The sequence below is a fragment of the Salarias fasciatus genome, chromosome 8 (genome assembly GCF_902148845.1).
Source record: "Salarias fasciatus chromosome 8, fSalaFa1.1, whole genome shotgun sequence".
NCBI classification, from domain to species: Eukaryota; Metazoa; Chordata; class Actinopteri; order Blenniiformes; family Blenniidae; genus Salarias; species Salarias fasciatus.
In genome coordinates this window covers 10,107,082-10,120,933 of record NC_043752.1, presented here as the reverse complement: position 1 = coordinate 10,120,933, position 13,852 = coordinate 10,107,082, and the positions used below count along the sequence as shown (strand labels likewise).

The window sequence follows — 13,852 nt, the reverse complement described above, 5'->3', positions numbered from 1 at the left end:
TCATTTGAGATTTTTTCCAAAGTGAAGGACGCCTCCCTCAGTGGGCTGCTGCTGTCCTGCAGAAAAAATGATCATCAGCTTACGAAACACTCATGTAATGTTGTACTGTTATTTTTGTTGATGGTGTTTGTAATGAGATTAGAATATTGACTTTCTTTTCTTTAAAGGAAGAATAATTAGAAAATCTAAAATTTGTTCTTTGATATATTTTTTTAATTCATATGTTTAAGTTAGTTCTCACCTCTTTGCTGTTTGATGATGTTTGATCAGTAGAGACATCACTGATCGATGCACAGTTTCCACATTTCTTCACTTTTGGGAGGATACATCAGGAACAACAATTACCCAACAGTTTGATCAGTATTGAGCATTTCACAGTTATTATAAATACCATACCTTTAAAACAACTTTGTTTGTTCTTGTTCAGGTTTGAGTCTTTGTTTGTCTCGTTGTTTTGGGATGCAGCATCTTTCTCCATTAAATACATCACAAAGATTGTCTCCAGGAGGCTCAACATCATCAAACCAAAAATCCCAATGCAGAAGAGCGCTGAAGGGAGGAGACAGCATCATGAATGTAGAGAAGTGACAAGTGACACATATGAGATACAATCCTATTTGGAAAAAAGTCTCTGCTTGTTTACCTATAAGAGGGATCTTGTCTGACGAGGAAGGCAGAATGTCATTGAGAATGAGCTGCATCACTGTGACGGCGAGCATCACAGTGACCTTGAAGCTGAGCTTCTCTCCCCCACTGTCTGATATCAGGAAAGAGCTCAAGTCCAGACAGAAGAATAGGAGGACAGGCAGCAAGAAGTTAGCGATGTAGAGGACTGACCTCCTCTTCATGTGAATCTGTGGAAAAAGTTATAAAGGTCCATTATGCTTCTGTTTTCCTCCAAGAAGACATGAACGAATAATGAATCTGTCACAGTAAAGTTATATTCATGTCATTCTTCAGATGTTTCTCTTATCTTGTGCATGTCCAAAGTAAATCACATCAATTGAAAATCTGATGACTTTGTGGCTTGTTGTGGCTGTCTCACAGCTGAGAGGTTATCAGTTTGACTTACTGGATCTCCCACTGTCCATATGTTGATGTGTCCTTGAGCAAGACACTGAAGCCCAAACTGCACACAGTGGATGGATTGACCACCTTGCATCGCAGATGCCTCCAATGGTGAATAGGTGAATGTGACTGACAGTGTAAAGTGCTTTGAAGTCTGCTAAAACAGTGCATAAAATGGTATGTAAGAGCAATCCATTTAACACTCCTGTTTATTGGAGTCCATTGATTCCACAAGTTCTTTTACAAGACTAAATGGCTCCAAAGAACTTCATGTGTGTTTCACACGACCAGTGAGGTTCTCCTAATGCACCCAGAACATCTTACCACCATCCCACCAGTACAGCAGCAACAACTTAAATACAGTTGAGACAAAAGGCATAAATATCAGAAATTACATGGATTTTATATTCATAAGTTGGTTCACACAAATATTTCAGGTTTCAGATTTTGAATCTTCAATCAAAATGTAATCTCCTGGAATGTACTTAAGAAATTTGGCATAAAAAGTTTCCTCTACAAACTGTTGTTACTGCTCTGTGATGGAAAACTTTAATCAGATCATTTATTAAGAGCTTGAAAACACAACTGTTGACTGTTGATTATCAGTAAAGTTGAAAATTATATTTTTGTTAGGATCCTCTGAAGCCATAGTTTTTATTTTATTTTTCTACTCTGCTTCATGATTGTTTATAAAATTAAATTTATGTAATCTTTGTTACCAATCATCTTGCTTTCATTGTTATTGTTTAATTTAAAAAAAAGAAAAAGAAAAAACATTCATCGCACTCTGTCTTGCAGGGCGTTGTAACCTGTCCCTGCTGACAATGGAAAATGCTGACGAACACACACTCACATTCCCACCTATAGGCAATTCGAAGTCACCAATTAACCTCAAATATAGAAGTTTTGGGACTATGGAGGGAACTTGAGTACTTGGAGGGGTCCACACACATTCATCAACAACAAGCTGACTTTACACCCTCTCACTATAAAGTTGCTGGGCTAACCAAGACGGCACCGTGCCACAATTTGGTTTTAATGTATTTAAATTTTTAATTTTTCAGGTATTTCTCAGTTCTCGCTCTGGTAAAGGACTTGGAGTATAGTAAGAGGTGCAGTATAAATAAACCTGCTTTGCCTTGACTGCTGGGGGGAAACAATTCAATTCAATTCTGCTCTGTGGAAAGGAAAAACTCTCTTTCAAAAGTTTAGGATTAAGGCTAATGTCAAGCTGTTTACAGAATAACACATTAGCACAACACAGTGACATAAATTGACACCCCTGGTGAGAAATCTGTCAAAGCAGGCGCTGCCTTCCATGGGACTGACTTGCAGTCCAATGTCTTGCCCAATCACAAGCACAACCTTGTCTATCACCTGAGCCACAGCTACCAGAACTTCCATTATTGTGTGACTGAATCCACAAATACTTACAGTGTAAAAGACGATCGTTTGGTTTTCCCCGATGTACTTGTGGTCAGTTGTTTTGTTAACGGTCAGCTCCAAGAACAACCACTCATACTGCGTGTGCATCAAGTTGAGGGACCAGTTGGTGATTGCTGAATTGTTGTCGGTAAAATCTAAAACTAATTCTTCGTCTGGAGAGAAAAACAAAACTGTTGTGAAGTTCTGTCAAAGATCAAAAAGACAAAAATAACAAAAACACACATATCAAACAGTGTGCATCAGTTGGATTTACGTAGCTTGTTATGTGGCTCACCACTGTGAATAAGAGACATGAAGGAGAGGTTGCACTTCTGAACGTCAAAGGGGAATCTGTAAACGTGCATCTTACAGGAGCTGACCACCACCTGCTCATTAGAATATTCCACAGAGCCTTCAAAATCTACTTTAAGATAAGGACTCATAGGGGTCTTGTCCTTCTCCACCCTGTAGATGAATAAAGCACACAAAGCAGATTGAGTTTCTCAGTCTGACCTACTAAAGCTTTGCAAGTATAAATTGGGACGCAAACATCATGCTGCGCTGAGAATTGCATGCAAAATGAGCAACATATCAAACAATATACATAAAGTTTGATTTAGAGAATATAGGGTTGTGTTTCTTTTGGGGATGAAATTCAATCACATTTGCTGATGATGGGGAGGCTCCATCCAGTCACTCCATGATAATTGTAGGTGTGATGCCCACTAATGTTTTTGATTCTGTTATTAAACCACCCAAGAATGCTTCCTGAAAGCAGTACACTGTAATCATATAACAAAACTGTCTTACTTTACTGTATTGGCCCACTCAGTATCTGGTGTGCGGAGAAAAAAAATCTTCACATGTAATCAAAATGAAGGTGTAGTGAATGTATTCTCTATTGAAGAAGTGCTGTTAAATTCAGAGTGAAAGGATATCACGGGAGTTATCCACACTAAAGGTGCAGAAAAACGACTTCCTGTTTCTGTGAATATGTTTAGTGTGAGTGTTTTAAATTTGACTTGATCAACTGATTTCTCTTTGAGGAAATAATTTTGTTTCCATCCCAAAACTATGATGCAACTTGAATCTTCATTGCTAATGATAAAGTTTGTGTTTTCACACCGACATGTGCTGCTTTCACAACAGTCTTAAATCATGTCTGTGCTCATGTTCATGTACACCTTTCGGGATTCCACAGACAAAGACGATCTTCACTTGTCATGATATTAAAATTATACATGTGACTCTCAACCATCTGACCTCAAGAGGATAAGTGTGTGTGTGTGTGTGTGTGTGTGTGTGTTTGCGTGTGCGTGTGTGTGTGTGTGTGTGTGTGTGTGTGTGTGTGTGTGTGTGTGTGTGTGTGTGTGTGTGTGAGCTTCCAGTAGTGTGTGCATAGCTCATCAAGCGAGATGAAACCAATCTTGTCTTGGGATTCATGGTATGTCAAGAAACTTTGCATTTGCCAGGATTTAAAATCGCATCTGTGAGTGTCTCCCAGCAGAGGCTCACAGCAGGGGGGTCAGCCCTTCCCCTCTGCCTCTGAAAACATACTCCCTGGCCACGCCCCTGAAATACAACTTCAGGCAAAACCAAAAGGGTGAGACTCAGTACCCAGTGTCTGGACCCTGAACACAAGGAAAGACCCAGAAGGACCCTGTTCTCCCTGAGACCAAATCAAGGAGGCCATAGCTCACTATTTTTGCTTTCTCCAACAAGCAGAATCAAAACTCCAACAATGAGCCCATGATGTCATGGAGCAGAACCAGGCCAAGCTCCTCCATAGAGTCAGCCCCCAGCATCTGACTGCAAGAATGGGCCTAGGATCCACAACTGCTTGGCAGAACTGGAGCCGTCATCAGATCCACCTCAGGATAGTTCTTCAAACCTTCAACTCCTTCAACTACTTCTGCACCATTAACAGACAACATTGGCAGGGACCTAGTAACTTTGAATAAGGAAACAGCCACATGGCTAGCTGATGATTTAATTGTGATTAACACATCATGAAATTGAGCCGTTTTACACTTGGCAAACTTGTTCTATGCTAATGCCCAGATGTGTTGATTTTTAATTGTGATTGTTTTCCTGGTGGGGCAGTGATTAGCACTCTGGCCTCACAGCAAGAAGGTCATATTGGCCGGGGCTTGGGGCCTTTGTGTGGAGTTTGCATGTTCTCCCCGTGTTTGCGTGGGTTCCCTCCGGGTTCTCTGGCTTCCTTCCATCGTCCAAAAACATGCATATGAGGTTAATTGGTAACTCCAATTTGCCCCAAGATGTGAATGTGAGAGTGAATGTTTGTTCGTCTATATGTGTTTGCCCTGCAACAGACTGGCAACCTGTCCAGGGTAGACCCCGCCCTCGCCAACAGGAGCTGGGATTGTGAGCAGGACCAAACGGGTTAGATAATGCATGGATGGATGAATGTGTTCCTGGTTGAAGAACTTCAGATTCATCTAACAGGCTGACACACACACACACACACACACACACACACACACACACACACACACACACACACACACACACACACACACACTAATTACCATTGATATTCATTAATTATTACTGATAGCCAAATTGACTAAGTTGAAATCCCAACAGGTGGATGAGCACGCACACGTGATTCCTTAAATAGATACATCATGAATACATCATGAATTCACTATGGCAACCAGAGTGGGGTCCTTCTCTTCACTGGAACAGGAAACTGTCATGGAGGCATATGAGGAGGCCAGACCCCTCGTGCTGGTTTAATCTCTTATTGTGGTTTTGTGCTACTGGCCCTTGGACAGGTCCTGTTTTCCCTTGGACCCAAAACAGGAAGGCCACAACTCACAAGAAGATCTCACAGCTTCTGTCGAGAGTACAGAGAAGCTCCCTATGGATCCCGACCAGGCCAAACTTCACCAAAGAGCTTGCACCCTGTACCTGGCTCTGCACAGGCCCAGCAACCAGCATTTTGTGGCCTGCGCTGAAGGAGAAGATACTGCACAGGAGAACCATGACCACTCCAAGGAGATTTCTGAACTACAGCTCTTTCCAGCCTCTTCTACTAACCCGCCAGCAAATGACCAGAGTTAAACATGGAGCTGCTGATTGCAAACAACAAGCAACACAGCCAACTTGTACAGACATGCTAAGTGCTAAAGAAGGAGCAACCAGCTTGGACAACAAAGCGACTCCTTCTTCCATCCATTCAAGGACTGTTAACTACATTGGCCTGAACACTAAGTTAAGCTGCAATGCATAACATTGTTTTGACTTTTAGGAACATTTGTTGATTTAACTCCCGTAGTTGACTTGCTAGCTCGCGATCCTATGTATTATACCAAAGATGACTCCAGACATTTTTCAATAGAGATTGCTTCCACATTGACACACATGGCTTTAATGAAGAGCAGATGCTTGCTTCATCGGCTCGACCATGCAATCTGAGAGCAGAGGCAGATTGCATGGTCATGGAGGCAGATTCTTTGGTTGGCATATGAATATGATAATACCCATTACCTCCAAAAAAAGAGGTTTGAGGATGCATTAAAATCGACAAAGCTAAAAAAATTGTTCCTGTTGCACTTGAATTTGTAAACCAACACATTTATATTTTTAAAATAAAAGCTACAGTATCAAAAGCAGTATTAGAGTTGAAGTGCTAATTTCACTTTTACAACAAGAAGTTTTGCTTGTATTCAAGCAAAGAATCTGTCTCTTTGTCCTTTTTTGCTTAAAGCACTTTCATCTTGCAAAAGTGAAATGTGGCAAACAAATTGTAACATGCAACAGGTGAAACAGGGTATTGTTGTGCCTTGTGTGAATGCATGCACATGAAAAAACAATTAAAAAAGAAACACAAAACTTACATCTCTTTTATAATTAAATCTGGCTTCCACAAAGTCTCCGTGGGAATTTTAATACTATTAAGTCCACAAAAGTTCTTCGGTTCCCAACAAATATGATCATTGTTCCAGGACTAGACAAGAAAATTCAGACAATCAGAAGAATAGAGGGAGAGAGACAGAAAAAAAAATTGAATCAGTTCATTTTTCCACAATGTAGTAGTTTGCAGAAACTTGGAGAAAACTCACCGTATAAATCTGAATATGTGAAATGAAAGTCTGGTCAACTTCTCTCTGAGAACAAAGAAATGCAATTGCATCAAACGGCTAATAGCAAAATTACAAATATTTCAACATTGCACAGTGGAAAAGGTTTAACTATGACTAACAGTAGGAGTATCGAACAGAGAGACAACCAGAGGTCCACTTCAAGCAGGTTGAAAAACTCTGAGTGAAATTCTGAACTCTGTGTTGATCTCCTCTGAAAGGGAAAACGCTGGGTTTTCGGTTACACAACAGCTGATTTGGGCTGGATTACTCAACTTCAAGTCGCTTCACCTGGAGCTTAGCACATGCACGACAACTATAAAAAGCCACCACCAATGGAGCACCGATTCGACGAGTCACCATGGCAACAGAGAAGCGGAGAGCGACATATAGAAGCTGGAACACATTTTTCGAAAAAAATGCAACACCGCTGCAGCAGTGAAGGAGAGGGAGATGCCGTGGCAGAAAATTGCTGCCCGTGTCAATGCGTAAGTTTAAATGTAGGCCTTTATATCAGAATATTATTAGATATTAAATATTATTACAGGGAAACTGTTTGAATGGTTACCAATTAAGGTATTTCATTTAGCTGTAATCCCGCGGGGAAGAAGCGCACATAGCAGCAGCTAAAGATGAAAAATGAAAACATTGTTCAAACAGGTAAGACCTCAGCATAATCCCATTGAGGTACATCATTTTAAGCATGTTTTACATTGTAAAGTAGCATAAATACTAAGTGGCTGATGGACTGTGCAGTTGTTCTATGTCACAAATCTATATCATGTTATGTTAAATAATTAATCCTATTTAATCTAATGTTATTATCTATTATTTGAGTATAATATTTTAAAAATGTTATTGATACAAATATTTATTTTGTCTTTCATGTCCTTTTCTTCTTTTTGCCCAGATTGTGAAGGTTCCATCTGCCTGCTGGAGCCCCTTCATGCTGCCACCAACCTGAAACTGTCAGTAGGAAATACTCAGAATAGTTTTGCCAAATGTTAGTTTGGAAAAATATATGCAAATATACTGAAAGATGTCATTTATCTAGGATGAGGAGGATGAAACCGTGTCTGCTGCCTTCACAGAGGATCCAGAAAGTCATATCGAGGTACGTTACCAGACCTGCCAACCTGTACGCATTTTGCGTAGCAGCTACGCAATTTGACATCAAAACACGCTGGTACGCGCCGCCTCATTAAACTACGCAAAAAGCTGCAGACGTCTGTGAGCGCTGTTATAAATGCGGACCGTGGACGTTCTCATGTCTGACAACACGATGCAGCAGCAGGGCTCTGAAGTGTCACGCATTTCGGTGTGTTGTCACACATTCACGGCACACATTGTATTTGTCACGCTGGAAAAAAATACCGGTAAATTAGGCTGGTGCGCCGCAGCTATGGAACCGGGAGGAAACACATGTGCTCCCCTCGTAGTGCTGCGACGTTCAATGAACGAGTCGTTCGTTTGAACGGCTCTTTCAAGTGAACGACGAGAGCCGGTTCACAGCTGTCTGAGAGCCGTTCCTTTGTGCAAATTGTCCACGCTTCCTTCACGTGTCTCCTGAGTGTCTCCTGAGTCCAGCTGTCATGCTGCCTTCATGTGAACGACCGAGTTTCACTTTTCCGCAGCAGCTCTAATCACCTGAACGCAGCAGCTAACTAGCGGAGGAGGAGTGTCGCGAAACCGGAGCGGAGCCGGTGTTTTGGAATAACTGAGTCCCTTTTAACTGGCGACTGGGTTTCTTTCACGTCCCTTGTTGCTGATAGATATTAAAAACCAGACAAAAAGTCTCGTCAGACCTTTTATTAGTCTGATTTCAACATCTGCGGCTACTAGCAGCAGCAGCAGGAAGTGCTAAAGGAAGTCAGTCACCAGGTAACAAGGACACCAGTTAATTTGAAACACCGTATTCACGGCTTTATAAAGGTTTTAGTAATGGAACACACGCGCACGCATGCGCACACACACAGCAAAAAATGCTTAGTTAAAGGACATGTAGCAGCATTTTGAAGCTCTTTTCTGGGGACAACGTGCACGGTCAGCCGCAATGTAATGTGTATCAGAAAAACATCTGTTAAATGTTTGCCAATAAACAAATTAAAGAACCACATGAGAACTTAAAACTGACAGCCCCCGCCCCCCAGGCCGACAACTGTTCCGGCAAGTGGTACTCAAAAAATTTCACCAAGGTTGGCAGGTCTGCGTTACTAATAGTTCTTGTCCCATTAAAATTCTGAATACTCCTGTGGAACATAGAGCTTGACATTTAACCGACACTGAAATATTCAACAATTGTCATCCTTTGTAACAGATCATGGCTGGTCAGCAGCAGGATGGTCCCTCAACTTCCACATCACAGATCAACACTGTGAGATGATGTTCAGTAAACATGTGCAGCTGTATAATTTAATGTCTTTTATGTATTCCCAGTTACCACTCAAAGAAATTTACAAAATCCACTTACTTAACAAGATAGAGAAATCCCTTAAAGAACAGCAGTATCTGGACCAGGCCTGCTGACAGCTTTTCCTGGGCCCAGGACAACTTACTGCTAATTGGGCCCAGTCCTGACTGTCAGACCGGGGAGGGGGGGGGGGGGGCGTTGCAGCGCACAGAGCACTGCGGAACGGGACAACAGACCTGTTTGTCCGCCCCTGTCGGCGGGCCTGATCTGGACCTCCAGATGAAGAAGACGAAATTGGAAAGTGAGATACTGGAGCACAAGTTGCAGGTGGATTCATGGTCACAGGTGTATTATGTTCACTATTGTAACATGCACTGAACCCTTTGTTTTGTTTTTTTATATATAGGAAATAAAGAAGACAAAATGAAATGTGTGTCATGTCTTTTATTTGCTGTGGCGGTAATAATGGCGGTGATTTAAACCCCTAAGTGCTCTGCATCTCCAGTGTTATATAAAAAAACTCCCATTTGCGAAGAACCGCAGCACAACACATAATATCTGCTGGGATGTGAGTGCGCGACTACGTTTGGTTATGCTGCAGATGTATGGACAGAAAACATTGTGAAATGCAGCGCATGGACTTAGACGTGAAGCAGTACCGTTCAAAAAGATAACTGTCCGGAAACGCTAAAACATCTATGTGCGGTCCGTAAATAATTTCCCAACGAATATTCAATTCACGCTGATTAAAGGACATGCCATTTTGACAGCTACACAAAAACTCGCCAGCTGACTGAAAGAATGAGGAAATGGAAAAACGCCTGTAGCTGAACGGGGGCGGAGCCAGAGAGAAACTTCAGGATTGACTGAGAAAAACCTGCTTCTGACCAGGTCAGAGTCATGGAGTGTGTTACTGCGGTAACTGACCGACAGTTTAAGTTACCTCTCCTAGTGGAACAGGCCGGACTTACTCCTCTGTCTCTGGTTTGAGTTCTCTCCCTTTGTGGAATGGAAATCTCAGAGTTTCCCTCATTTCCGGGTTATTGAACACAGAGTTTTCTTTAAACCTGCTTGGTGAAATAGACCCCTGCTAAATGCTTTTGTATTGATGACTAAATTTGAGACAACAATAAACAAAACAAATGGGATTTGTAATTCCTCTTCATTGGAAAATATTCTCACCCTTATCTGAAGGATAAATCCCTGCTCACTTTTGATTTTTTCTATTTTGCTTACTGTATTAGACTTTACAAAATTTGCATATCATGCGTTATGACCGAGGTCATACGGGGAAAGCTGTGGCCTCCTTAGATGCCTTCCCTTCCCCCCTGACTTTGTGTGTGTGTGTGTGAGAGAGAGAGAGATTGGTTAATTGAACAATTCGCTGGCTGATGGCAACCAGGTGTGGGAGCGGTGCTGAAACTACAGGAGGACCTCTGATTGGCTGGCCAGGGAAGAAAAGGAAGTATTTAAGGCTGCCAGGGGTCAGCAGCCTGTCATTCTGCCTTCACACTTTTCCAACAATGTCAGCAACCATTGTGTGTGTGTGTGTGTGTGTGTGTGTGTGTGTGTGTGTGTGTGTGTGTGTGTGTGTGTGTGTGTGTGTGTGTGTGTGTGTGTGTGTGTGTGTGTGTGTGTGTGTGTGTGTGTGTGTGGTGTGTGTGTGTGTGTGTGTGTGTGTGTGTGTGTGTGTGTGCGTGTGTGTGTGCGCGTGTGCGTGTGTGTGTGTGCGTGTGCGTGTGGTGTGCGCACATGCAGGTTCTTTATGATTGTGTGTCTTAGTGTGAGCCTTTCTTAAAATTGTGAAACTTCCAGTGTATGTTTAGTATTTTTTGGGTTAATCACTGTGAATACTAACACTGTGATCACTAGTTTAGAGTTTGAGGGTCTTATTTTTTTATTTTTTTTTTTTTTAGCTCTGCCACTCCTTTTTCTTCTGTTTCTCAGAGTTTAGATTAGGAGTTGTCTTTTTGTTCCTTTTATCTTTTGGTTGGATTGGCTGAGTGCTCTTTGTATGATTTGGGTTCATTGGATTTTCACCCTGTACTTTCCATGAAAAAATGCATTGTTTTTGGTTCGTCTATTACTTGTAAGCACTGGCCTTCTTGCCAGTGGGAAGTGTTTGAGGGGCCCAACAACGTGTCCCCAAAATCCTAGACTGGGGACATAATACATGTCACAGCTAACGTGATTTGGATGGATGGAAGACTTTATGTAACCTGGCAAAAGCCATCTTGACATGTGCAGCAACGAATTGCTTCACATGTCAATCTGGGATTTCACTCAGCAAATCTGTTCGGGGAAGGAGGGACTTGCTGTAGAACTCTTTGCGTTCATTGGACTGAAGGACACAGTGCGCCCGCCTAACCATGTTTGGTTTCAGCCAATCACTGCAAAGAAAAAATGCAATAGAGGATTCATCCAAAACAGATTTAATCGCCGTCAGGACATCCATTGTTTTTGCTAGCCATGCTAATATTATTAGCAGTCCGTCGCTTCCTGCTTCCGTCAAAGCTTCATGTCCCGCCCTAAACGACGTGTGATTGGTCCGACGGGAAAAAAGTCCAAGCGCATTAGCGCGAGTAGTGCAAGATGGATTCTCGTGATGTGTGTGAACAAATACCGCGAGAATTCAGCTGGCCGACAAGGTTAGACTTTATGTCAGGGGCGTCTACCTCTGGTTCTCAAGGGCAGAGCCGGCCCGGGCTTCTCAGGCACCCTAAACGAGCCCGAGACGAGCGCCCTGTTGGAGCAGGGGTGGGGAGGACACACGCCCTGTTGACTTCCTGCGCTGACACTACGTTTAGTACTGTAGTTTACTCAGCATTAGTTTACTTAGACCAAGCCCAGTCTATGAATATAGAGGCCCCAGTGTTTGATCAATCTGCTTCATGAAATGGACCACAGGTGTGCTGTAGCTTAGAGATAGCTAAAACATTTAGTACTTCAGCCCTTAAACACTGAGTTCGAACACCCATTCTGTATGTATAAACTAAAAGAAAATCAAACCATATCTCTAGAAACTCACCACATCAAATATCGAGGAAAGCAGCATTTCAATGGATACCTTAGTAACATTTTTAAAGTGCTTGACAGGCCGACTCAAGGTAAACAGCTCCGTGTTTGTTGTCAGGTTGAGATAGTTCAAAATAGCTTCATAGCTGCAGCTGTCCTCATTTGTTGTCACATTATCTGGAAAGATGGAAAGACATATTCTGTATTATGTAACTTAAAAAATACCAGTGAATACTGGAGACTTGAAAGAACAATGCAGTTTGTCTTTAAAAGTAAGTCAATTTCATGGGTGAAGGTATTTTAATAAGCCGCCTTTTAAAGGACTGAATCCTCAAGAAAAGGAAGTTTAGGACTGTTCCTTCATATCTTCTGTATGAAATGCTCAGTGGGACACAGAAATACTCCGTCATTATGTCTGTCATCGAATCTGACTGAAATAATTGCCTATTGGCTTCATACCAAACCACTGAGGTGAGTGATGCAACATCTTTCAATATTCATTTCTCTTTCAGAAACAAACAACCTATAATTGTATTTCACCAGTGGCTGGTTTTTCTGACAATCAAATGAAGGAGTTTAATTTATTTTCATGTGGAGGCACAGACACATACAAAAGAAATCACATTTTAGGTTGAATTTGCATCAATGTACAATGTCATGCATGATATAGAAGTAGAGATCACAGCTTACCAGTGAGGAGGAGCAGAAGGAAGTAACCTACAAGCATCATAGGACTAAGCATAGTTTCATACCCCTGTAAAATCTGCACTGTCTGGAGAGGATCAGTCCTGTTTTGCCTATATTGGAAGAGAGTGGACAAACGCAACAATGTTTTATTTGCTTTTATCAGCTGTGACTGGCTGGCAACACCCACAGCACTTCACTGAGCCTGGGCAAATGGATTTGCCTTTCAAACCACGACCGTGTCTGTGGTCATATTGATTCTGAGATAATGGTCACTCTTTCAGATAGATATTTATGTAAAAAGATTCTGGTAAAAGTTAAAGCAGCCTGGTTTCATGATGGTCTGCCCTCTGTCCCTCCTACTATTAGTGGGAAAAGGCTTGCAGGATTCAGAAGATAAACCAGCAGTGAAGGCCATGTGAGATGAAGGCTTCTCTGGTATTTCTAAATAAAAGACTCCTGAAATCAAACTTAGGTCTCTCACAATGTGCACTCTGAATGATAACTGCAGTGTCATTGTTTTCAGGTTGTTCCTTGAAAGAGCAGCAGGTGCCAGTGGGACAGCTGAGGCCAGAGACATGTCTATCCACTATAACTTCCTCCAGAGCTTCCTATTTGATGCTAAACTGCTTCCAGACGAAACTCGAAGTAGAGTCTCTGCAGCAGGAGCTGGATCCACCTCAGCACATGCGGGAAGACCATTTAGCTGGGAGATCATTAATTGATGCAGGCACAGACAACAAGTGAGGCTGATCACAAGGAGAGACACGGACACAGAAGAGGATGGGAGACCCCGCCAGGGCGGCAGGGCCCAAAGGGTCCACACTAGAGCAATAACAGAAATGTCGACTCCGGTCGCACAAGTTGATGTAAATTTGAAGCAGTCGACAAGTCGTAGGTTATTCTTTCTCTCACCTGATCACCCGACAGCGCGCAAGCCTTCATCCAGCGCAGGTCAATGCGCTCATCTTTCTCCATGAAAACATGGAGCGCATGCCCAAGAATGTGATTGAAGGTGACATAGAGTAAGATTACTAAATTGATAGTGATCTATGAATATTACAGCAATAAGGATTTTTTTTTTTACCCTTTGTCTTTAGAGGCTGGCGAGTTTCAATTTTTTTTTTTTTTTATTATTGCAAGC

At 42.1% G+C, this 13,852-nt stretch overlaps 1 protein-coding gene across 1 annotated transcript; it reads right to left on the bottom strand.

Annotated features, from left to right (window-relative positions):
• LOC115393758 (5-hydroxytryptamine receptor 3A-like) lies at positions 1–12,751 on the bottom strand. The gene is made up of 9 exons (XM_030098865.1): positions 12,715–12,751; positions 12,038–12,201; positions 6,582–6,626; positions 6,357–6,466; positions 2,789–2,958; positions 2,503–2,666; positions 644–854; positions 397–549; positions 1–56 (listed from the first exon to the last, which is right to left on the bottom strand). The coding sequence occupies exons 1-9, from the start codon at positions 12,749–12,751 to the stop codon at positions 1–3; spliced, it is 1,110 nt and encodes a 369-aa protein (XP_029954725.1).
• Between the last annotated feature and the right edge of the window lie 1,101 nt (positions 12,752–13,852).